At 38.3% G+C, this 26,818-nt stretch overlaps 1 protein-coding gene across 1 annotated transcript in view; it reads left to right on the forward strand.

Moving 5' to 3' along the window:
* The window catches only part of ANTXR1 (ANTXR cell adhesion molecule 1), a 243,880-nt gene that overhangs the window by 15,643 nt on the left and 201,419 nt on the right, over nucleotides 1-26,818 (forward strand). Inside the window, exons 2-3 of the mRNA XM_082672424.1 lie at nucleotides 10,806-10,877; nucleotides 15,213-15,284. Of these exons, the coding sequence (XP_082528550.1) occupies nucleotides 10,806-10,877; nucleotides 15,213-15,284 (144 nt within the window). The remainder of the gene's footprint in view (nucleotides 1-10,805; nucleotides 10,878-15,212; nucleotides 15,285-26,818) is intronic.

Here is a 26,818-nt window from a genome sequence, read left to right on the forward strand (position 1 = left end):
TCAAAATTAATTAAAAGAGATGAATACTTAAACATTTCCTGGTGAAAATTTTTAATTTCAAACACAAAAGAAGAATTTTATGAATGGGAGAAGAAACAGGTTACCTACAAAGGTTCTGTAACATTAAATGGTGCAGAACTTTGATGGATAAAGTTATGATCTAAAGTGTGACACCTGTCAATATGTCACTTACATGTGAAGAAAATAGAAAGACGTTTTCAAATACATATGGATTCTTCTAAAAAGGGAAGTAGGGATAATTTTCTTCAAGAAATTACCCAATGAGTGAATCAAGGCTTAAAAAAAGCTTTAAAATAGAATAGTGATTATATAAAAGAAGCTGCAATGACCATCAAAGCCATTTAAACAAATATATGTCTCATTAGTATTTTCAGTAAATTTTGAGATATTACATCGACAAATAAGAGCAGTCTGTCATGAGAAAGGAACAGCTGAAAATAAGAAACTTTTGGAGAGAAAATATGCTGTTTCTGAATATTCAAGTTCATTGGAAACAATGACCACCACACTGAATATTGCAGAAGTAAATGCAGCTCATCAGAAGACAGTTTAAGAAACTTTGTCCAGAACTCCAGCAGAAAGAATACAGAGATTAAAATTATGAGACAACAGATAAGTAATACAAAGGCTAGGAACATATATACATATATGTATATAGGCTAGGAACATATATATAAATATAAATTCTAGGAAAAGAGAACATAAGAGATGCAATAATAAAAGTTCATTTTCCTGAGCTGAAGAAAGAGTGAAGTCTTCAGATCTAGAGGACTTAACCAAATACTCAGCCTAATTAATATGTTTAAAGGATCCAAATGTACACAGTCTTAAATAAAAATTTAAAATATAAGAGTACACAGAAATGTCTACATTCTTCCAAAGAGGAAAATAATAGGCATCCCATCTCCCACAAAATAAAAAACCAAAACTCAGAGTGGCATTAGACTTTTTTTTTTTTTTTAGTCTACAACATTAAATGCTCAAAAAACCTCAGTAAAGTCTTGAGTGAAATGTGATATTTAAATTCCATAACTAGGTTTCCTAAGACATAAAAATTCAAAATATATACCACCCACATACCCTTATTGAAAAATGTCACTTGAAAATATTGATATCAAAATGGACAACGTATTAGAAATAAAGGATATGAAAAAGACATGGTGTACCAGAAACAGAAGTAATGGTCCCAGAAAAGTTAATAAGTCACAATACTGTTATCAATGAGGTTATACAGCAAAATATAAAACTTACAAGAGTGGGGCTTCCCTGGTGGCGCAGTGGTTGAGAGTCCGCCTGCCGATACAGGGGACACGGGTTCGTGCCCCGATCCGGGAAGATTCCCACATGCCACGGAGCGGCTAGGCCCGGGAGCCATGGCCCCCTGAGCCTGCGCGTCCGGAGCCTATGCTTCGCAACGGGAGAAGCCACAACGGTGAGAGGCCCGCGTACCGCCAAAAAAAAATAATAATAATAGAATAAAACTTAATGGATTCTCGAAAGTGAAAGTAAATTTTTTAAAGCAGGATAGAAAAAAAATTCTCATATTACATTCATATATATCCCCCCAAAACTGTCATTTACTATATCGAACTCCCAAACTCCTCCTCTTCCTCCCAAACCTACCTACTGGGTAGTAGGAGGGCTGCAAATCCTTAAATTTTGAACCAAAGTGATGATAAGAGTCCAATGTGGTGATTTTTTAAAAAATTTTTTTTTGCGTTACGCGGGCCTCTCACTGCTGTGGCCTCTCCCGTCGCGGAGCACAGGCGCCGGACGCGCAGACTCAGCGGCCATGGCTTACGGGCCCAGCCGCTCCGCGGCATGTGGGATCTTCCCGGACCGGGGCACGAACCCATGTCCCCTGCATCGGCAGGCGGACTCTCAACCACTGCTCCACCAGGGAAGCCCCAATGTGGTGATTTTTAAAAATTCCTTTAGGTGAAATGTTCAGTCTTGAGATTTTTCCCCTCCTCCCAACCTCCCCAGTAGAATCTCGACACTCAAGAGGGACTGATTTGCCCTTGCGGGTAGGTCCTTTGGCTTTGGACCAAGTTGGTTTCATGGCAAGTCCTATCACATCTTCAAGGAAAAGAAAATTTCAATAAAGTTTAACTCTCCAGAAAATAGAAAAGATGAAGTTTCCCAATTTATTTTAAGAAGCTAGCATATATCTGATATCAATATCTACCAAAGATAACACGTATAAAACTTCAGACCAAATTTGAATAAAAACTTTAAATCTGAAATCAAATATTATTAAAACAAAACTAAAAGTACAGTAAAAGAGTAAAAACTTATTCTAGGAATGCAAGAGTGCTTTTATATTTAGGAAATGTATTAAAATAGCACATTTATTTTGAATGCTGAAGATGAAAACCAAATTATTTTCTCAGTAGAATCTGAAAAGACATCTCTCTGAATACTTGTGTTCAAAGGATATAGAGGATATGAATAATAATTAATGGGATTGACTTAATAAATATATTTTGAACCCTATATCCCACAGAGAATAAACTTTCCTTTCAAATACCCATGAAATATTTATTAGGTAGCAAAGAATGCCTCCATATATATCCCAAGGCATAACTTTTCCAGTCCACATTCTCAGCAATAAATAACAGGAAATGAATAGTGAAAGTACACTAAAGCTTCAGCTACCAGGAAAAAAAATATAGATTTTTATATTATCTTGTCATGAGGAAGACTGAAAGAAAGTGACTGTCTAGGACAGAGGTTAGCAAACTATGGCCTGCAGCCCGGTTTTCTAAATAAAATTGTGTTGTCATTTAGTTCATGTTCCGTCAATGGCTGCTTCTGTGCTACAACAGCAGAGTTGAGTAGTGGCCACAGAGACCATATGGCCCACAGAGCCTAAAATATTTACCATCTGGCCCTGTACAGAAAAAGTATGCTGACCCCTGATCTAAGAAAACATTGGCACCCCAATAGAAAATGGGCAAAGGATACAATGCCAGGGTCAGCTTCATGGGCATGGGACCTGCGTGGTCACCCAGGGACCCGCACTTAGAAAGGTCCTGCCCTTAGTTTAATGCTCTGCTGTCGCCATCTTGAAATTCTTAATGATTTTTGAACAAGAGGCCCTGTGTTTTCATTTTGCACCGGATCCTACGCATTATGTGGCTGGTCCTAACTGATCCACCGTGTTTTAAAACAAAGAAAGACAAATAAATTGTAAATATGAAAAAAATCTATGGCCTATTATTAAATACATTCAAATAAAAGCTATAATGAAAACTCTTCTTCATTTATAAAACTTACAGATATTTGGGAAAGAGCTAATCCTGAGTGTGGGTAAGAAAACCAGCACTTCATACTTTGCTCCCGGGAGTTTAATCATCATGACAGTGGGGAGTGAGTTAAAGTGGCCACCGCTCTCAGGGTAGAAAAAAACTTATGCTCACTATACTGGAGGGTAGAGGAAATAACTCGAAGCTGCTTTGCTTATCTTCAAAAGACCCTCCTGCTGGGTGCAGGTGTAGTGAGGAGAGGAGGCACCTTTCTTCCAAATGGGAAATCCTAGCCCAGTGCAAGAATTTAAACACTCAGTAAATTTCAATCTTTTCAGTCTTGCCCTGCCCCCACTTCTCTCACTCCTATGGCTCTGTGTTTGAGGGGGGCTTATTGTGTCCTTGTGGCCTGCACGTGAAGGGGGCCTCTGAGTCTTCTGGCAGCCACAGTACCATCCCTTGTCTTGTCATGGTCACCTGGTGGTCATCCACCGATCGCATTGGTGGCTTTGACTGGTGGCCCTCCTTTATCACATCTTGGTGTGCGTTTCAATTATGGGAAATACCTTTTGGACAGCTAACCAGTTTTTTGTTCTCGTAACAACAGCAACAACAACAATTTTGTGTTGAATTTGCACCAAAAGTACCAACACTTGATGTGAGAAAATGTCTTTAGGCTTTTCCTGGTGCGTGAGTGCGCGGGCGCGCGTTAGAAAAGGCAGATTGGTGGAGGTGAAAGGAGTACGTGTTTTGCTCTAATATCTTTTTGATCCTTCACAAGAAAAATACAGTTTACATCTTAACACAGTGTATGTACATTACTTACACATAGTTGACTAAACGTTTCACGTAGCATGACTTTCTGCTATGGTATGCTATATGTCTGATGTTTCTATTCTATTTCATTTTTATTAACTGTTGGCAACATCCCACCAAACTGATTTCCCAAATCACTAATAGGTTGCATTCCACAGCTTGAAAGTCATTGTTGTCGTAGCCATCAGTGAGATGGACTAAAGGGGAAATTCCTCACGCATCAGTACGGCGGGGCTGGGGTCTCCAGATGCAGACAGGAGCAGGGTGGGTAGCCCATCTACTCAAAGTACAGTGCTCAGTGGCTTGCTTTGGGTCTGCACTGGTATCTGACGAAATTGGAGTGGAGGCAAGCGTCGAGGTCAAGCTTTTTGAGCAGGAGGGAGGCTTGGCCATGACCCCAGTCAATCATAGGAGGACAAGGGCTGAAGGTTTGGGCTGGGTTTCGGGCTCCAGCCAGTTAGGGTGCAGGGGAGGCTAGGAGGAAGGAGAGAAGGGCCAAGGAAGAAGCGGGGGAGTGGGATGGAGGTGAGGGGGGGGATACAGATGAACATGGGGCCAGAACTAATTGCTGGTCCTGCTTAGTTGCGCCTGAGGCTGCCATACCTTCCCAGGATTAGCTGGGGACCTGGGTGGGTCACTAAGGACATGAATGACTTCAGCCGGGTGGGGCTAAGGAAAAGCAGGACCTGACAGTTTTATCATTTCCATGCTTACCGCGACTCTGCTCTTCCAGAATTAAAAGACTCCTGGGTGATGGCTCCAACTGCAAGCTCTTTTGTCCCCTTTTGTTTTCCCCTAACCCATGTGCAAAGGGTGAGGAGGGACAATTCTAACTCAATTTGGCCCACTTGATTCTTTCTGACTGGTTGTATCTGCGGTTAGTGGAAAGAGCATGTGTTTTCTAAGGAACTTAACCACAGGGAGGTTTGGAAACTCACATAAACACAAAAGAATGTGTTTCAGAAACGAATCAAAATGAGACTCAGGGTTCTTACTTTGCTCTTACTCTTTGCATATCAAACCCTTGGAAATAACTGAGCAATAATCCGAGGGCCGCGCGAGGTTCCACGCAAAACCCCTCCCTGGGGACACACAGTGAATGCACTGTCACAAAAGGTATTGACTTCTTATCATGTTCCAGGTGCTGGAGAGGGCGTAGAAAAACAAAACTAGCTGAGGAACTCTGGAGCTGCTCCAGCTGTCACCTTCTCATGGGACTGGTGGCTTTGCCTCCTGATGGTCTGGGGAGCCCTTCTCAAAGCCGAGTCGGGAGGTGGTGTGAAGAGGGGTTGACTCTGGTTTTGAGTGGACCCGGCTGTATTGAGTGAATCTTTAAGCAAAGAACTCTGTAGGGCTGTAATGAAGCAGAATTCCTGGGAGGCTACTTGAATACCAAATCTGGCTGAGATTTATACTTGTGGAACCAAGGCATGAAATACCAAGAAAAGCCTGAATCCTGCACACCATCTTGATACCCAGTTGGCCCATGGAAATCTTCAGGGGCTAGAACTGCATTTGAGTTAGGATTTAATTGAGTCAAATATCTGGGACATTTCACATCCACTGACTTCTAAAACATGGATATTTCAACTCTTTGACTATAGTTAGTCAGCAATTGTGTGTTAAAAGCAATTTTAAAAACAAAACAAGACAAAACAACCCACAGCAGAGTTCAATGGAATCTTTCCCAGTAATACTTATATTTGGACTAGGAAGGAGTTTTTATTTCCACCCTGGGGCTTTGGTAACAATGGTTGGGTGAGCCACTACGAAAGAGAACATTGGGCTTCCATAGCTGGGATTTTAAGATCAGTAATTCTTAAACAGGTTGGCATGATACATGAGATATTTTACACATTATAAGGTGGAGAGAAGCTGCCACTTCCCCACCCAACACCCTACTTCTCCTGGCTATGACCAAGAGTTCACTTAGGTCCTCAGGGTTGAAAAGAAGCCAAGGTCTGAACATGGACACACCATCCTGGGTTGATTATTCTGGGAGTAGCTACTAGATCAGATTCCAAACCAGAAAATCAGTTTACAAGGCAAAGTGTGGGTAAGACACGCACGTTTTAACAGAAAGTCCAAACAAAATTAAAGACCCAGCATATCTATCCCCATGAGAGAAGGGCAGGACTCTGGTTCAAGTCTTAGTGGGTAGTTTCCAGATCCCCCATGGATGAAGTAGTTAAGAGTTCAGAGTTAGGAGTCCATCTGTGGTCAATGGGTGGTGGTGAGGCAGGGGAGAGGACCATGGCACAAGTCAGGCAAAACTCTTGCTCCTGGGGACATCCAACATGCTCACCTCCATGCTGAAACCAGAAACAGCCGCCATGGGACTCTTTCCTTCTCTAAGAGGTGATCTGATCTTGGGGTAGGACAGAAAGTGCATGTGTAGGTTAAGAAGCTCAGTCATGAGGACTAAAGGATTCCAAGGTGCAGGTCTACATAGCCCCGTATTCCTCTGCCACTTTCATAGCTGAGACCCCTTGGGGTCCCATGGTAACCCAAGAGAAGACGAAACCAGTTTTGTTCCCAGAATCTTAGAAGGTTATGTTTACCCTCAGTGCTTGAGGGAATAAGCTAAGTCCATCTCAAGCATGTCACAAAGAGGGTATATTTTGGTCCAGGCTTATATAATCGTGTAAAGAATGGTCATGTGTAAATATGAAACAACAAACCTCAACAGTAACAGGACAATTATCAGTAGAGCTGGGATGGGAGAAACAAACCTGTCAATATCTCCTTCCCTCTCATTTTATCTTAAGGGCCTCATTTTATTTTCTCCCTGAGAAAAGAGAGCACCTGTCAATCGGCAAGAAAGTGTTCCAGATAGCTTTAGACTTTTCTTAACACTCCAGGATATTTCTTGGATCTTTCCCTATATCTAGCATCAAGAAATCAGATGAATACCAACATTGTCTGAATTTTACATGTCAGTCAGACAGAAGAATAGTGAAAATGAAATGTTTTAAGCCCAAAGAAAATGTAAATTAACATTGGGTGACCCTTTTTAATAAGTAAAGGAACGCAAATGATTTGTGGCCAATCCTTGAAAACAAAGAAATAAACTCAAAAAGGATTTACTCGAAACCCCTGCTCCTTTAGCAGACAGCCAGAAACAGACCCCCAATTCTAGTTCAAGTCTCTGTTTCACCTACACTTTGCCTCCCCTCCCAGTTTAATTCCCGCACTACAGGACTTCTCTACCAATGAGAAAATCAAACATGGAATAGAGGAGCTGTGGGGATTCCTCCCTAATCATAGGTGTCTTACCCTACCCCTCAGGACCCAAAATTTCAGATAGTACTTGTTTGGGTGATACGGACCAAAACACAGAATTGTATTTCAGAAGTGGGCACAGACAATCCGTGTTCAAGGAAATCTCTTGCTTCCAGTGGAAAGGAGTTGTAGAATTATAACTGGAGTAGCAGTCACACAGTGCCTCGTCTGAAGCACCTATACAGCATTGGGCCAGATCTGCCAGACCCTCACTAGGATCGCCAGCCAGAGCATCTACCCCATAGCTGAAGAAGAGGAGCCAGGACCAGTCTCTGAGATTTGAAATATACAACAGAAGCTTGCCCAGGAGGATGGCTGGGATTCTAATAAAAGGCTTCCCAAAGCTTTAAAAGCGCAGGGCTGGGATATGCTGTTCTGGTGAGCTTTGGGGAGACCCCCAGCTCGCATTAAGCCCAGACATCTACTGTTGATGATTAGGTAGGCCCGTTCACCAAGGAGCTGTGCTCTAGACTCCTTGACTCATTTGGGAAGGTTCCTCAGGTTCACATAGGATCACAGGAATTGGCTGGAGCTGTCTGAGCCTCAAGCCCAGGCTGTTCATCCAGACGAGACCGGAAGAGGTGCTGTCCAGCTGGCAAAAGATCAGGAGACATCCATGAGCAATAGAGACGTCTCCCCACGCTCTTCTTTCCTTCCATCCAACAAACAGGTAGATCCTGGAGAGGCAAATATCCTTAAGACCCTCACAAGGGGAGCTGGAACAAAAAGTGATTGCAACCCAGTATCAGAGGATGGTGACTGAGAGATGTACACGGTGCCCTGAGAGCCTGGGGCAGGAGCAACGAGCCCCATCTGTGTTGGTCAAAGGCAACAGGCAGAGACCAAGTTGCGTCTTACAGAATGAGTAGGAGTTTGCCAGTGTGGACATTGTGTGTCCCAAGCAGATGGAATGTATAAAGGCTGAGAAACTGGAATAGAAAAGTTTATTGGAAAAGGTTTATTTTTTATAAAAGAACCCCTGCCCCCTTCTCTCCCTGATCCGTTTCCCCAACTCCCCAACTCCTCAGCCCTCTATCCTGTGGGCTTTATGCTGCTGCCCCCTGAAACTGCTTGCTCTTCCCCAAACAATTGTTTAAAAAAGCATTTCTATATTTATCAGAAGAGCTGAATGTTTTTTCAAATGCTGACTTACCATCCTTCAGGGGATTGCCTGTTCTGAACCTTTGTCTATTTTTCTATAGTTTGCCTTATTAATATTTACTTGTACCACCTATTTACATATCCTGGACAGTAATCTTTTGCCTTTTTTATTTGTTGCAGACATCTTCTCTCACTCCTTTTCTTTTTTTTTTTTAATTTTTGTTTTATTTGGCTGTGTCGAGTCTTAGTTGCGGCATGCAGGATCTTTCATTGTGGCTGCGCGGGCTTCTCTCTAGTGGCAGTGCACTAGAGAGGCTCAGTTGCCCCGTGGCATGTGGGATGTTAGTTCCCCCATGAGGGATCGAACCCGCGTCCCCTGTACTGGAAGGGAGATTCTTAACCACTGGGCCACCAGGGAAGTCCCTCTCACTCTCTTCTTGTCTTTGTTTATGGTATCTTTTGTCACCCAGAATTTTAGACCCTTCAGATAGTCAAAATTACTCTTTTCTTAAAAAGCAATTCCTACTTTTTGTATCTGGTTGAAGAAACCCTTCACTAACAGGATGACATAAAAATCTCCTTCTATAATTCACTCAATGGATTGAAAGTTGTGTTTTTCCCATTAGGTTTTAATACATCCAGGGTGACATTTGGTATGAGATAGTGATCTGATTGGTTGTTTCCAACTACAGATCCCTTGTCACAGCACCACTTATGGAAGGGTTCATTCTCCCTCCCCAGTTTGAAGCACCACTTTCACTGTATAGAGAGACCTCACATACATCAAGGTGTGGGCTCTGCATTTCACTCCATTCCTTCTGCTGTTCTGTATCATACACATAGGGCCACTATATGTGATAGGGCAAACTTTCCAACTTTGTTCTTTTTCATTATTGCCTTGATGACTTTTAGAACTGTAGTCTTCATTTCATTTTTGGAGTCCGTTTTTGAGTTTAACAAAACTTCCTTTCAGAATTTTTCCTAGAATTGAAGTTATAGATTAACTTGAGGAACATGAGATATCCTTATGATATGGAATCTTTCAGCACATGACCATAACATATTGTATCACTTCTGCTCAGGTCAGACAGACATATCATTTCTGGATATGGGGCAGAAGAAAATAAATTTTCCTCATAGAGATGGAATACACTCAACCAGAATGAGAATTCCTAAAGATATTGCATCCTGAAAAGGAAGGCCTAAAGTCTACTTTGCCCAAATTCATCTTAAATATCTATAAAATAGTCTGAAACAAAGACAAAATAATAATAACTCTCTAGAAGTTAAAATTAAGATAAATGAGTGCATAAAAAGTAATCTGAAAACAGTGGAAAATGTTTGCAGTACAAAATGTCAGAGTCAAAGGAGCAAACTCTAACCTCAAGAATTATTAGAATGACAGGCAGAAATGCAAGGCTCAGCTGAAACAGATCCTTAAGTAAAAGGAAAGAACATCAAAGCTACAGAAGAGTGGGTTAGAATAGAAAAACCTACTACGAAGTCAATGCAACACATTGAAGTATGAGCACTAGGAAAAGTACTTAGAAGCCGAACTGAAGCAGTAGTAAGTCGTATCAGTGAAACAGAAGTCAACCTTGGGAAATAAAGAAGCCCCCTTCCAAATCTAAAATGCTATGATCCCATCTGTCTTAGAGAAAGTTTCCCTCTTTTTTCAGTAAAGTTTCCCCCTTTTTATTAAAAAAAGGCTGTATCATTTTTCTTCTTTTATTTATTAGTATGACTAGTTACATTAGATATCCTTAAATGTTGAACTATCAATACATTCCTGAAATAAATACCAATTAATTAATTAGTATTCTTTTGGATTCCTGCTGGATTCATTTTGCTAATATTTTATTTACAGATTTTTGAATCTATATTTACCAATGAATTTGGACTCTTCTTTTTTGAGGAGGGGGATTTGTTTATCTTTGTCTATTTGGGCATCTAGTTTGTGCTAATTTCATTTAAATGAATTGGAATCATTTTTCTTCTGTAATCAAAGCAATCATTTAAAGAGCACAAAAATAACTGTTTCTTAAAGATTTGAAACTAAACTGTGAATCTGGTTGGGCCCAGGGTTTTTTGTTTTGTTTTGTTTTGTTTTTAGCGTATGAGTGTGTGGAATGGGGTGGGAAGGAGTGAAGGAAGTTCTTTACCAAAATTTCTCAGAATTCTAACATAAAGCATCCTTTTAAATAATTTCCAAAGTTATGGAAATTTCAGATAATAAGCCCAGTTAGAGGATAGGTCAAAAGTAAAGTGATAGACTGTATGACACAAGGTAAAGACAAATGAACACCTGATTAAGTCACATCTGTTTTATTTTCCTAGATCAGGAAGTGTGCTGCACCACTGGAATGAAATCTATTACTTCGTGGAACAGTTGGCTCATAAATTCATCAGGTGAGAAACATAATGAGTAGTTCTCTGTCATGAGTACAACCAGCATGTTTGCTATTCTACTAATGACTGACCACTTTGGGGATGCTTTTTGACGAAGGTAGACTCTCAGATCTTATAACGGAGATTTGACTTTGTTTTCATCTTTGCCACATATTAGAATAACTTTTGGCTTCGTGTTTTCAAGAGGACCCTGATTAGGTTATAAGACCAACATTTTAACTTTCTCCCTCTCTTGTCAAATAATATCCTTCTAGAAGGATCGTTAACATTTTCTTTCATGGTGCATCATGCTGGGGCAATTGGCTCATTCTGGCTGGACCCATGTGTAGAGGCTGCAGGGTGTAAGGTAACCAACTCATCCCAGTTTGCCCAGGACTTTCCTGGTTTTAGCACTGAAAGTTTCACATCTTGGGAACTCTCCTCAGTCCTGGGCAAACCGCCATGGTTGGCCAGCCTGGCTATATGCCTTATCAGGTAGAATCGTCTGAGCATTCTTGACACCACTTTCCAAGGAAGGACAATGCAGTTTTGAACATTGTCACTATACACATTGCAGGGGCCTTGGAGGTCCTACTTTCCAATAAGTATAGACACCCACTAGTAAAAGAAAGGAGGTCATTTCACCCTCCTGGTGTGCAACCTCCAAAGGACAACACAATGGTGATAGCATTAACGGATATGCTTGAAGCCAGTTGTCAAGGTCTTTGGTGAAATTGTTCTGATCATTGTAAATTTGAAAGCAGCTCCAACCCTGCTTGATGGTCTCTGTAGAGTCTTCCAGCTGATGTGAGTAACCATATACTTCCTCTTTGAATATGTTTTTTTTTTTAATCTCAGAAGACAAGTTGTCCTCTGAGACCAGGGTCATGACAGATGTGTTCCCTGCAAATTCACTCACTGGTCTCAAGATGTACCCACCACTTGATTGGAGGGAGGGGGTTAAGAGGTGTCCTCTCCATTATGCCATAAATTGGAAACTACAGCAGGAAGCATCTACACCCAGATGAAGGGAGAAAACAGAGGCTGGGAGGAGACAGGCGGGAAAAGTAGAGGAAAAGAAGAGAAGCAAATACGTGGATGGTATTAAAAGCAAAGTTAAGAGAATTGTACAAGCTTAGAACTGAAAGGAACAACTTCCCAAGCTATCCTCCGAGGCATTCACTAACCCCCAACTTGAATAGCTCTGGTGAGAAACTGCTGCTTTTTGAGTCAAACAACCCAATAGTTGGATAATTCCAGTTTCCATAGGAGTCTTTTTTGTCATTGACCCATAATGTCCTTTCCTACACTCTCATCCATCTGGAGTGATATAAAACAAATCTGCCTCCAGACACTTGAGAGTGTCTGCTATGTCTGTCTTTCCTCTAATGGTTTTCTGTTCCCTCTAAAGCAGAGGAGTCTCCTGGAAAAGGCTTTGAAGTTAAGCAGATGTGGATTTTCATCCAAGTTCCATTGGGCAACCATAGCAATTTACTTACCTTGGTTGAACCCTAGTTTGCATGTGAAAATTTTATGAGAAAACGTGTGCAAAGCAACTAGCCCAGCACCTGGCTAAGAGTGAGCATGTGACACTTCTCTTCCCCAGTTCCTTCAGAAACTCCAGACACTTTGCTATTTTAGATTCAAAGATGGTAGAGGTAGGAGTTGGGGGAACTAAGTCAGTCCTCCTCGTTTTATAGACAAAGAAACTAAGGACCAGAGCAGTTGACATGGCTTCATCTAGACCACGAGGCACTTTCCTTTAATTGTCTCCTCTGGCCCTCTTTGGCTCTGGACCCTCCTCAAAGTGTGGCAGCAAGACACTACTGCCACGCAAACTCCAAGAGGAGGGTCTGTCTTTTGTTGCCTGCTTCAGCCCCAGGGCCGATAGTAGTGCCTGACACATGATACCTGCTCAATCAGTAATATAACTTTTCACCTTTTTCTTGAAGCCCCCAACCTGAACCTCACATCCATCACTCTCAGCAAAGAACTTCACCTCCTATTTCACCAAGAGCCCAGAGAACAGCAAGCAAGGGATTACCTCCTATTCCAATCCTCCTCTTAAAAGATGGATGCATGCCCTTCCCATCGTCTCTGAGATTCAAGTATCCCTCCTATTTAAAGCCTGTCCTTCCATTTTAGTCCATTTTATCCCATTGTCTCCAATATCCCCCAGGTCTTTGTTTCTCTCTTGTATTTTTCTCTACCTTTCCTCTGGCTCCATTTCCGCTATCAATAGACATAACCTCATCTGAAAAAAAAACAATGAATTTCCTGATCATGTCTTCCTATAGATGCTACCTTAATTCTTTACCAGTTTCTCACTCAAATATCTTTAAAGACTCACCATCTCCATATCCTTACTTCTCATTCATTCCTTAACCCACTCCCACCTGGCCTTCATCCGCACCCTCGACCTGCTTGCTCTCCCAAAATTCCCTAAGTGATGCCCTAGAGGACAAATCCATTGAGAGCCATGCAGTGCTTGTTCTGCTGGATAGAGGAGTTTCATTGGATTCAGATTTATCTCTCCTTAAAATTCTCTCCTCCGCTGGCTTCTGGCTCTCCTTTCATCCCCTGCCCGGAGCCAGGCCTTTAAATGTTGGTTTTGGTTCTGGTTTGGCTCCCTTCCCTTCTCCCTGCTGATACTCTGAACAATTTTACTCACATCAGCATGCTGAGAACTCCCAAATTATGTCTGCAGCCCAGATTCATATACCAATTACCCCTTGGAGACCTACATTTCCTGCATTTCAAATTCATTCTTTCCAGAGCTTCACTCTATATAAGGGAGGCAGTATAACATAGTGGTTAAGAGCCCAAGTTCTAGAATCAGAGTGCTTGGTTTTAAGCCCTAGGTCTACCACTCTCCCACTGTGTGACTTTGGGAAAATTATTTTATCTCTCAGGGTCTCAATTTCCTTTTGTGGAAAGTAGGAATAATAATAGTAATGATCTCATAAAGTTGTTACAAGTTTAATGAAATAATACATGCAAATCACTTACAGTAGTGCTTGGCACATAACAAGTACTTGAAAGGGTTGGCCATTATTACATTATCATGATAATTATGATTTTTATTATCATTTCTGATGTGGTATCCTCCTGGCCCAGCACTAGTGAGGTAGTAAAAGGCAGCATGTTGCCATGGACAGGGAACCCAGGTCTTTTTCAAAAGGCCAATTTCAATTCACCAGGTGTTGCTTGGGCTCCTACCAAGTATTACACATCATGCTAAAGGTTTTCCGAAGGTGCATCAGACATACGGTAATGGATGTAGACTTTATCTTGGATGCATTAGGAGCCATTGGAGGTTTGATAGCAGATGAATGACAAGATCTGATTTATATTTTAGGAAAATAATCCTGGAAGCAGTGTGAGGAATGAATTGGAGCAAGGAATGATGATAGGCAAGGTCACCAGCTAGGAAACAATGACTGTTGTCAGGAAAAGGGGGAAGGTTTGGGGAAACATTTTAGGAAGTGGGAAATATAAGATTTGGGGCCAGGTCAGGTATGGGAGTTTACTGCATCATGAAGAACTAGGTTGATGCTATGAAGGGTGAACCATCTGGCTACTTAGAGAGAGCCCCAAAGGATGGCATTCCAGTGGTGAATCCACTGTAGTCTGACAGTCTATCTTGCAGACCGAAAAACATGTTTGTCCTCAGCTGAGAGGTGATCTATCTCTCAGAGTGTGGATTTCACATTGGAAAAGCTCCCAAGTACTGCCATATAAAAACCATGCTGATGTATTCATTAATCATGAGAAGTTTAACTACCAAGTAGAATAGATAGTCTTGTGACCCATCAGCACATGCTTTCCTTATAGGGTAATCTCCTTGGGAAGCCAAATAGAAATTAGAAGTTGATGGTGATCCTACTTTCGGAGTAAAATGAACTGTATAATCTTAATGGCATCAAGCTGCCATTGCCTGAGACACCCTGGTCAGTAGAGGATACACCAGACTACAGTGGAGGCACTATCAAATGTTGTCCGTTGGGATCCTGATTTGTATAGACAGCATGCAAACCAGTCTTCTAGGGGCACACTTCAGACAGAGCAGAGGAAAGTGATGAATCTTAGCTTTCTTACTTGCGACCCACACTCACTGAGTGGTGGTCAAATCAGAAGCAGCCTCCAGGAGGACAAAGTGGGTCTTCTCTTTGGTCCACAGCTTCAAGTCAGCTGCTGGCTGACTACTTGCAACACCAGCTGTGAAGGTGCCCTTTGGGTTGAAGGTTGGCAGCTCTGGCAGCCGTAATATAAAGAGAAGAAGGGGGGGAAGCCTAGAAGGGAATGGCATTCCACAGTCTCTCTTTCTGCCCTAATAGAATTGCTTTTCCTTTCCAGTCCACAGCTAAGAATGTCCTTTATTGTCTTCTCTACTCAAGGAACAACCCTAATGAAGCTAACAGAAGACAGGTAAGGACGCTCCCCACCCCTGTCATTACAAAACCCATCTTTTCTTGAGTAGTTCTGGTATCTGTGCCCCACTGCCAGCTTTGACCTGGCAGTGATTTTAATTGAATTGTTCTCTCCTTTGACTTATGCCTTGAACTTTGCGCATTGACCCATCTGTTAATTTACGCTGCGATGACTTTGATAGAATTTCCTTATGTCAGTGAAATTTTATAAATGACTAAATCACGTTAAGGTAAATCTTACCTTTGATTGGTGACTCAGTCTGCTAACTTGGAGCAAGGTGTTAGCAAACCAAATTCTTGAGGGAATATATTTTCTTTTATTTAAATTAGATTTATTTTGTGGATGAAGTGTTCAAAGATATAATAAGTGTGCTATGAGAGACGGAAGAACTTGAAATATTATCATCCATAATGACTAAGGCAGCGAATAGAAAGGGAGGGTTTATGGCACTACAAAATTAAAAGAAATTGGAATCAGGTATGGGAAAATGTGGTTGACAGAAAAGGATTAGTTAGACCTAGCTTAACAAAAACATTAGTTGGGGTTTTACCACTTGCAGATGAAAATTAGCAGTAACAGAGACACGTCATTTATTCACGGCTAGGATGGTATATTGGAGATGACACTTTTCCTGCGTTAATGATACTTTGTCCACTTTTTAAAAAGTGGTATGGTCCACAAGAGAGAGGCCCCAGGGCGGGGCACACGTGGGACTAGGGGCCGACTTACGTGGACATGTTGGGGAAAGGAAGGGAGGAACGGCAAGTACAGGGAGGGCAGGAAGACTTTATTCTGTGCGATTCTTCTAGAAATGAGAATAGGGCTAACGGGATGGAGTAAGGTTTTCTGGAATTGGCACTCACGCAGCACATCTGAGCTAGTCCCCATTTTTTCCATGTCTTTGTTCCCCATCTGTAACAAAAAAAAAAGCACTCTGTACCGTATGGAAGTTTTCAAATCCTGTTACTCCTTCAGCAGTATCTATTATATGCATGCATGCCATTTGAGATGCACTGAAACCCCATTTAAAAACAAGGGTTTCTTATTCCTTATTAACAGAAGGAGAATCTGATGCCTTGTCATGTTCCTAAGGATACAAGCAGCGTCTACTCTAGATGGAGGCTGCACATTCCACTCCACCTGCTGTTAAACAGAGACTCATGAAGCCCAAGAAGCCCGTGTGATTTCCCTTCAGTATTGGCCAAGGATTTTTTTTTTAAGATCCTCTATACACACATTTATTTGCTACTGAAAGTTGAAACAGAACATCAAAAATTTTTTTTACAATTCAACACGCTGTTCTAACAGTGCTCTGGCCAAGCCACCCAACGTTTTCTTTACATTCCTTCCACACAAGTTAATTTGTTTCAAATTCTTGATATTGGGTTTCTTCTTACAGTGGACTTCAGGCTCATAAAACAGGCAATACCTGAGACCTATTAGTGCTTCTTTGTGTCAAATCAGAGTGGAACTAAAGTATATTCAAGTCATTCAAATGCAAGCTGCATAGATTCCTTAGAAGTGACCTGCATTAAGGTAGAAAAGAGATGCAAGAAAAAAGACATCACAGAACTTATAATACAGGTTATCAAAATATTGGTACACAATCTTTTCCAAGCTGCTTCATAATGATCCTAAAATCACGAGCAAGAAAAATTTGTACAAGAAGAAGGTTTATGGCCCATCCAACTGTGTGTCATAATTTCTGTAATATTTATTGTCGTAATTTTCTCATAATTATCCTCATAAGGATCTCTATGAAACAGGCAATAACGACAGCTATATCTAAATCTTTTCACTCTTGATCGAGTCTCAACGTCCTTCTACCGTGGTTCTCTTTGAGAGTCAGACAGAGGAAGTCTGGCTATTTTTAATATATTGAATCATCCTTTCCATCCTTTCTCTCTGAGCAGTTAACAATGTCCTCACCCCTCTCCTATAGGGTCAAGGATTTTAAGAAGCTCTGAGAGAATGTCTCTAGCCTATGGACTCTATGCAACACTCCTAATCTCTCTCAGTCTTTATATATGGTAATATCTGAGTCATAATTTGCAGAGATGTCTTTTCTTCAGAGAAAACTCCTCTCTCACCCATTCTTCACATCCTCCTACAACCCAAGGCTGCGTAGTGCTGTTTCATGCTGATTCCACTCGCTCTGCACCTAAGAGTCTGGCAAGAGACCAAGTTCACACATCCCCTGTGGATATGTTGTGTGCCACTGCTCACAGCCTCTGGGAAGTTGGAGAGGTGGAGGGAAGTCACAGATTTATAAACACTAGTAGAACATCGAGTCTTTCAGACCCATTTTGGTTATGCTAGCTCAAATTAGTCATCTGAATCCTACTTTGAATCTAGTTTTTTGTACCTTAACTTCACTACTCCTAGTATCCCATGCCAAGGAGAAGACTGGGATTGGAATCTCTACTTTGCTGGAAGCAGCATTTAATAATTAAGAGATGAATTTGCATCAAACAACAGCCAGAAATACCTTGCTAAAGGCTGAATGATTTGGCATGAGCAGATGCAAACTATGATATATAGAATGGATAAACAACAAGGTCCTACTGTATAGCACAGGGAACTATGTTCAATATACTGTGATAAACCATAATGGAAAAGAATATGAAAAGCATGTGTGTATATATATATGTGTATAAGGCTGAATGAGTTTCATGTGGTGACTGCTTGACCTAATCTGTGGGTCAGCTGGCAAAGCATGACCATGGTTCACTGACCCATCCCCAACCTTGTCAGCCTGTGGAAAGACGCAGGCAAGCCAGCTCTCTCTAAAGTAGTTTCTCATGAGATTGGTGTAAAGAGTTAGACTTTCAGAACTTCCAACCTGCTACTGTTTCTGAAATATATGACTTTCAGTGGTTTAGTTGGTCACAGGAATTTTTATATTTTTTTCTGTGTCTCATTTGATCTTCATAATATCCCTATAAGACAGTAAAAGATGCATTATTTTACCTATGTAGTAACTGAGGAGACTTACAGAATTTTTAAACTCTCGTTCAAAAACAAGACATGAATTAGCAGAGACTCTCATTTCAACAAGAGCAAAAGGTTTGGGGTATATCAAAAGTACATTTGCATTCAGTTCTCGGCATCAGATCCACACAGGGGAAACCATGGGAAGGTTGAAGAAACAGAATGGAAATAATTACGTTGTGTTGAGATGCAGTAGAGGAATTACAATTAGACTAATGATACCTCTGCCATTTGTGTCTTTTATCTGCTAAGCACTTTACATAGCATTTATTTATTCCCATATAACCATTATTACTTCAATTTCTAATGTGGTCTTTGTGGTCATTTGATTTATTGTTTCATATGTAAAGTGTCATTTTTCATTAACTGCTGTCAAGATTTTTTTCTCTATCTTTAGTTCTCAGCAGTTTGATTATGATGTGTCTGGCACACTTTTGTTTGTTTTTTTTTCTGTTTGTTTTTTGAGTTTATCCTCTTTTGGCTTTGCTGAGCTTCTTGAATCTAGAAATTTATGTCTTTCACCAAATTGTGTGGATCTGTGACCATTACTTTTCAAATAATTTTTTCTGCACTGATCATTTTCCCTTCTCCTTCTGAGACCCCAGTGACACACATGTTAGACCTTTTGATGTTATTCCACATGTCCCTGAAGTTCTGTTCAATTTTTCTTTTGCAGTTTTCTTTCTGTTCTTTATACCAGATCGTTTCTATTGTTCTGTCTTCATGTTAACTGACTCTTTTCCTCTGTCATCTCCGTTCTGCTGTTTAGCTCATCTACTGAATTTCTTATTATAGATATTGTGTTTTTCAGTCCTAAAATATCTACTTGGTTCTTTTTAAAATTATTATTTCTCTGCCAAGAACGTCTATCCTTCCATTTAATTCAAGTGTGTTACCTTTACCTCATAGATTATAGTTATTATAACTCCTATTATATAATAACTTCAGTTATTATAACTGATAATTCCAATAGCTCAGGATTGGCTTCTTAACTGTCTGCTCTCCTGAGAATGGGTCACATTTTCTAGGTGATTTGTATGTCAAGCAAATTTAGATCATATTCTACAAGTTTTTAATATCATGTTGTTGAGAGTCGGAGTCGTATTCAAATCCTATAGAGAATGTTGGTCTGTTTGTTTGTTTGCTTTAGTAGGCAATCACCCTGGCTAGGTTCAGATCACAGGTTCTATCTTGTCTTCTGTGGTTTTGATTTTGGTTCAGTTTTCAAAGTCTTTGCTAAGCTGCTTTGGGTGTCTCCTGCACGTATGCAGTTCAGAGATGAGCCTGGGAGTTCTACAGCTTCATACACAGAAGTAGAGGGATCCCCTTCACCAGCTCTCTCCTCTCCAGGGTTCCCCACACACGGATTTTCTCAGAGGCCCCTGCCCTCCAAGTCTTCTAGCAAGAAAAATGGGGTTTCTCTTGGAGTTTTGGTCACCACATTGCTGCATGCAGTTCTGTACTGAGGCCACCCCTGGGGCAAAGCCAGGAGTCATAAGAGATAAATAGAAATGGGATTTCCTCCACATTCTTTGAACCACAGGGGCCGCTTTTCCCAAGGGCCAGAAATATGGTGGCTTTCTTAGCTTTTAGGCGACATCCCAGGCTACTGCCATGTGACTGAGGCCCACCCTCAGATTAAAGCCACGAGGGAAATGAAGAAAAAAAAATTGGAATTCATCCTTGTATGGGTTATTTCTCCAGGTTTTAACTCTCCAATCCACTTGCATTTTTTACTTTTCAGAGTTTTATTGTGTTTGCTTTTTTCATTTTGTCCAGACTTTTTATTATAATCCACAGAAGAGGTAGCCTATAGCAAGCCTGCTGTTACTTCAGTTCTACAGATAAGGACACTGAGATTCAGAGAGCTTAGATAACTTGCTAAGATCAAAGAATAAAAATGGCAGAACTGGTATTCTGATTATGGATTCTGTTCAGTCCAACTCATGGGCTTTGCACCATATTATGTTGCTCTTTCAAGATTTCTTAACTTCATCAGTTTGCAAAATGATTGAAAAATTGTAACAAGTTTTTTAGGTTTCCTCATTAGCATAATAAAGGATTAATGTTAATTTAAGTACTAATAGAATAAATTATTTTAGTGTTAACTACTGCACATGATTCCCTAAAAACCCCTTGGTTAATCTTTTTCCTGATCTTAATCAAAATACTTCAGATGTTTCATCATTTGGAAATGAGATCATGTCGAGGAAGTCCAACTCTTCCTTTAAAAGAAAACAGGAATAGATATTCAGTTTAATCAAATGCATTTTTGGTATCTATTGAAGTCATATTTTTCCTTTGACCTACTAATACAGAGAAATGCATTACAAAAGATATTTTAAAATTGGGCCATATGCGTATCTGGTTACACTTGGTTGTGACATATTATCATTTTGATATAGAACTGAATTCTGTTTTCTGTATTTTATTCAGAAATTTAACATCAGTATTCATAATTGTGATCGGGCTGCTATTGTCCTTTTCATGACTACCTTTACTTACAGTATTTTTTATAATTTTTTTCTTACATTTAGTTTATTACTTCTAGAATTAATCCGATATAAGGTATGAAGCCAAGATCCATGTTTTTTCTCCAAGTGTTTAGGCAGTTTTTCCAACACCATTTACTGGATAATCCTTTACTACCAATTTGAAAAGTTAAACTTTTTCATAGACTTGTGTCCATTGCTGGGTTTTCTATTCTGATGCACTGCATTTCTGTCTGTTCTTATGCTACTACCACATTATTTTCATTAGTTTTAACATCTGGAAGACAAGCCCTTCCTCACTTCTAATCCTGTGTGAAAATCTCCTAGTCTTTAGTGGGTATTTTTCCCTATCACATGCATTTTAAGTAATTTTTTTAATGTTCCAAAATATTCCTGGGGTTTTCACTTGAACTGTATGAAAAGTACAGAATAACCTTAACCAAATGGCATTACATTGTTACTATATTGATTTTCTTATTTAAGGATATATCACTTCTCTTTTATATCCCCCAATGAGGTTTTGATATTTTCTTCAACTCAGTCTCATACAGTGTTCACTAAGTTTATTCCTAGACATTTTAAAGTTTTGCTTCCATTGTGAATGAATTTTTTTTCTGTTGTATTTTCTAAACTATTGTTCACTATAAAGCAATTAACCTATAATTTGGGATCCATGGGCTTTTATTGAACTCCATAAAATTATTTTTTAAAATTTGCAAACCAGGGAGATTGTAATTTGCAATAGAACAGGCCTATGCCCCCCGAACAGTTAAGAAATACTGGCTTGGGGGAAATTATTGCTTTGTAGATTTATTTCTTATCCCATCATTTTAATGAAACATTATATTAATTCTAATATTTTTCCAGTTAATTTTGGAGTGGTTTTCTAGTAAGATGGTTATATTATTTATAATTAATGATAACTTCTGTCCTCTTTTCTAATATTTATATCTTGTATAACTAATCAGTTATCTTGGGTTGCTTGTTTTTTTGATATTGAGTTGTATGAGCTGTTGGTATATTTTGCTTATTAACCCCTTGTCAGTAGCATCGTTTGCAAATATTTTCTCCCATTCCTTAGGTTTTCTTTTCAGTTTGTTGATGGTTTTCTTCGGTGTGCAAAAGCCTTTAAGTTTGATTAGGTCCCATTTGTTTATTTTTGGTTTTATTTAATCTACCTTGGGAGATTGATCATAGAAAACATTGGTACGATTTGTGTCTGAGAATGTTTTGCCTAAGTTCTCTTCTAGAAGTTTAATGGTGTTATGTTAATTACGTCTTTAAACCATTTTGTGTTTATTTTTGTATATGGTGTGTCTTCTTGGGTATCTTATTACGTTGGCTAAAATTTTCAAACTTTAATGGAACTTGTGTTTCACAATTATGTACCTTATTGGATATTGACTTCATAGAGTTTTTTATCTACTATATTAAGGAATGATTCTTCAACTGCAAGTTTATTAAAACATTTTTATCTGAAATGTTAGTTTCATTAAGTGCCCTTTTGTCATCAAAAGATAATTATATCTTTCTTTTATTTCCTTTGCCCTGTCTATGTGAAAATTTCAAATCAAAAAATTTCCTGATGTGAAACTAACCTTAAATTCCTGAAATAAATTTTATTCACCATGGTTTGCTCTTTTATTATATTTCTGGATTTGATTTAATATAAGCCTAAATATATCACTTATTAATATTTAATATTAAGAATATTCAAGAGTTTCATTTTATACTGTCTTTGTCAGGCTTGCAATAAGGATTGCACAAGTTTAGAAAAATGAATTGGCAATCTTTTCATGTGCTATGGAATATCTAAAGTAATACAGAAAGTGTAAGTTTGTTCAAGGTTTAATATATATCAGAGGAAAGCCAACTAAGCCTAAACCATTATTAAAGAAGTTATTTGACAGTTATCTCAAAATCCTGTATGACTATTGTTATTATCGTATTTACCACCTTGAGAAGTGGTAGAAATTACCAGTGTGTTGATATTTTAATTTTATAACATACCTTTTTAATTTTCAAAATCTCTTCTGTATCTGTGGTTATATCCCTTTTCCAACATTCATGTAAAGTATTTTTGTCTCTTATTGCCCCATTCAAATTACTCAATGGGTTCTCTCTTAGATTTATTCATCAGTTTTCTTTCGTATAATAGTTTTGTTTTATGATATATTACTTTATTCTTTTACTATTATTAATTCCTTCCTTTGGCTTATCTTTTATTTCATCTCTTTTTATGAATTGAAATTCATTATATTTTATTATCTCTCATTTAATAATAAAAGCTATTATGAATATAAATTATACTCTAAATCTCTTCCTTATTGAATCTCATATGCTCCAACATGTACTGTTCTCATTATTGTTAATTTCTAAATAGTTTATATTTATAATTTTAGATTTGATATTAAATTATTTACAAAATATTTCACAATTTCCACATGATTTTTGGTTTTTTATATTTTTCTCAATTTCTAGAGTCATTGCATTTTTTCAGAAAATATGGTTTATATAATTTCTACTTTTTAAATTTATTAATTTTTATTGGTGGCCTAACATAGGAATAAATTTTACTTATCATTCATGGATGTTAGAAAATATGTATACATGGATGAATAAAAAGTTTTATATAAGAATATATTGATTAAATTTATTAAATATTTTTGTTTACTTGATCTGTGAAGACAGAGAAATATTTTCAAACTTTCCATCATGACTGTTTGAATTTTCAATACATTGCCTTATCATTTACACTGTATTATTTAGCTCACATGTGTTTTTATTATGGAATAAATTTCTAATCAATGTAAAGTAAACTTTATCATCTTTAATGCTTTTTAAGTCCTTTGTCCAAAAATATTATAAACTTAAAATTTTTTTGTATTTTCTTACTATATCTTTGCCCACCCATTTAGCTTTTACCCTTGCTTGATATTTTAATATTCCACCGTTGATTTGAAAAGTATAATTTGAAAAAGTATAATTTAATTCTTATTCTAGTAACAGTTCCCAGTGGGTGCTTCTCTTTATAATGGCAAGAATTAAATAATATTTATTTTTCTCCTTGCTCAATTTATTAAGAAATATTTGCCTTATGTTTCATAAGTGTATACACATACACACGCATATACATATTTCCTTTCCAGTATTTGAAGTTTTTTTTAAATTTATTTTTAAAATTTCTTAGTTAGCTGAGTCTTTTCTCAGGTAAAATTTTTCTGAGGGGTATGTGAATATTAAGCTTTCTAAGTCCAACTTATTTGAGAATTGTTGTTATTCACCTTCAGGTAAATATTTTAATTGAACTTTAATTATAAAGTTCTTATATACTGACTATCTTTTCCCCTAAATTTACTAGAAACAGTGATACAATGTCAACTTGCATGCATTCTGTTCTATATCGCATATAGAAAAAGGAGAGATTCCAATTTAGTACATTTCTCCTTTGTTTTCCCCTCTTGAATGCTTGTAAAAAAATTTTGTCTTTGTCTTTGGAATTTAAAAGAAAAGTCAAGAGAGTATATTTTGGCCCAAGGCCATCCATTAATTTTGTAGAATACTTTGTATAGGACTTGAGCCATTCCATCTGACAAGTTAATAAACTTCTTTGGCTTAGGATTTTTTTTCTATTATTTCTTTTATTATTACTTTTCTTCTGTCCGTTCATGGGGTTCTTGAATCTACCCAAAATCTCCTTTATACTCTATTATAAGTACAATTTTTTAATGTCTACCATTTTTCTTTGAGTTCTTGGAGAATGTTTCATTCTGGTTCAGTCATTTACCAATTTAAGTTGTTTTGTTTTTGTTTTTGTTTTTGCAGCATTCGCCTTACTGTTCACTGTTTCCATTGCATTGTTTTTTTTAATTGTGGTAAAATATACATACCATAAAGCTTAACACTTTAACCATTTTTAAGCATACAGTGTGGTGGCAGTAAGCTGTGCAACCATCACCACTCTCCATCTCCAGGACTTTTTCATCATCCCAAACTAAAACTCTCCCCTGTCCCTGGCAACCTCTATTCTACCATCTATCTCTATTATTTTGCCTGTTCTAGGTACTTCATATAAGTGGAATCAGATAATTTTTGTCCTTTTGTCTGGCTTATTTCACTTAACATGTCTTCAAGGACCATCCATGTTGTAGCGTGTATCAGAATTTCATTCATTTTTAAGGCCAGAATAATATTCCATTGTATGTATATACCACATTTTGCTTATCCATTTATCTGTCAATGGATGGTTGAGTTGTTTCCATCTTTTGGCTGTTGTGAATAATGCTGCTATGAACATTAGCATGTAAATCTCTGTTCAAGTCCCTGGTTTCAATTCTTTGGGGCATACACTAGCAGTGGAACTGATGGATTATATAGTAATTCTGTGTTTACTTTTTTGAGGAACCATCATACAGTTTTCCACAGTGGCTGCACCATTTTACAGTCCTCCCAACAATGCATAGAGATTCCAATTTCTCCACATCTTTATTGATACTTATGATTTTCTGTTTTTTTTTAAATTGAGGTAACATTGGTTTATAACATTATATAAGTTTCATGTGTACAACATATATTTCTACTTCTGTGTACATGACAGCATGCTCACCACTAAAAATTTAGTTTCTATTCATCACCATAGTTGACCCTCTACCCATTTCACACTGCCCCCCAACACCTTCCCCTCTGATAACTACTCTGTTCTCTGTATCTACGTGTTTGTTTTGGTTTTCTGTTTGGCTTATTTTGGTTTTCTGTTTGGCTTTCGGATTCCACACATGAGTGAAATCATACAGTATTTGTCTTTCCCCATCTGACTTATGTCACTTAACGTAATACCCTCAAGGTCCATCCATGTTGTTGCAAATGGCAGGATTTCATCTTTTTATGGCTGAGTAGTATTCCATTGTGTGTGTGTGTGTGTGTCCATTCACCCATTGACAGGCACTTAGGTTGTTTCCATTTATTGGCTATTATAAATAATGCTATGATGAATATAGGGGTGCATAGGTCTTTTCTAATTAGTGTTTTCATATTCTTCAGATAAATACCCAGAAGTCGAATAGCTGGATCATATGGTAGTTCTTTTCTTAATTTTTTGAGGAAACTTCATACTGTTTTCCATTAGTGGCTGCACCGATTTACATTCCCATCAACAGTGTATGAGGGTTCCCTTTTCTCTGCCTCCTTTCCAACACTTTTTTTTGTTTGTTTGTTTTTGTTTTGTTTTTATTTTTATTTTATTTTTTATTTTTTCCAACACTTTTTATCTCTCGCCTTTTTGATAATAGCCATTCTAACAGGCATGAGGTAATATTTCATTATGGTTTTCATTTGCAGTTCCCTGATAATTAGTGATGTTGAACATCTCTTCATGTGCCTGTTAGCTATCTGTATGTTTTCTTTGGAAAAATGTCGATTCAGGTCCTCTGCCCATTTTGAAATTGGGTTGTTTGTTTTTTTGGTTGTTGAGTTGTATGAGTTCTTTATAGATTTTGGATAATAACCCCTTATCAGATATGAAGCTTTTTAGTTTGATGTCATCCCATTTGTTGATTTTTGGTTTTGTTTCCTTTGCCTGAGGATACATGCTCAGAAAGATATTGCTAAGACCAATGGCAAAGAGCATACTGCCTGTGTTTTCTTCTAGGAGTTTTATGGTTTCAGGTCTTACATTCAAGTTTTTAATCCATTTAATCTGTTGGGGTTTTTTTTCCTTTATAACAGCCATCCCAATGGGTATGATATAGTATCTCACTGTAGTTTTAATTTGTATTTCCCTAATGATTAGTGATGTTGAGCATCTTTTCATGTGCTTATTGGCACATTCGTATATCTTCTTTGGAGAAATGTCTATTCAAGACCTTTGTCCATTTTTCAGTTGGGTTTTTTTAAATTGTTATTGTGTTCTAAGAGTTCTTTACATATTCTGGATATTAATCCCTTATTAAATATATGATTTACAAATATTTTCTCCCATTCTGTGGGTTACCTTTTCACTCTGTTGATAGTGTCTTTTAATGCACAAAATTGTTTAATTTTGATGAATCC

Source organism: Grampus griseus, assembly GCF_964374135.1.
Source record: "Grampus griseus genome assembly, chromosome: 15".
NCBI classification, from domain to species: domain Eukaryota; kingdom Metazoa; phylum Chordata; class Mammalia; order Artiodactyla; family Delphinidae; genus Grampus; species Grampus griseus.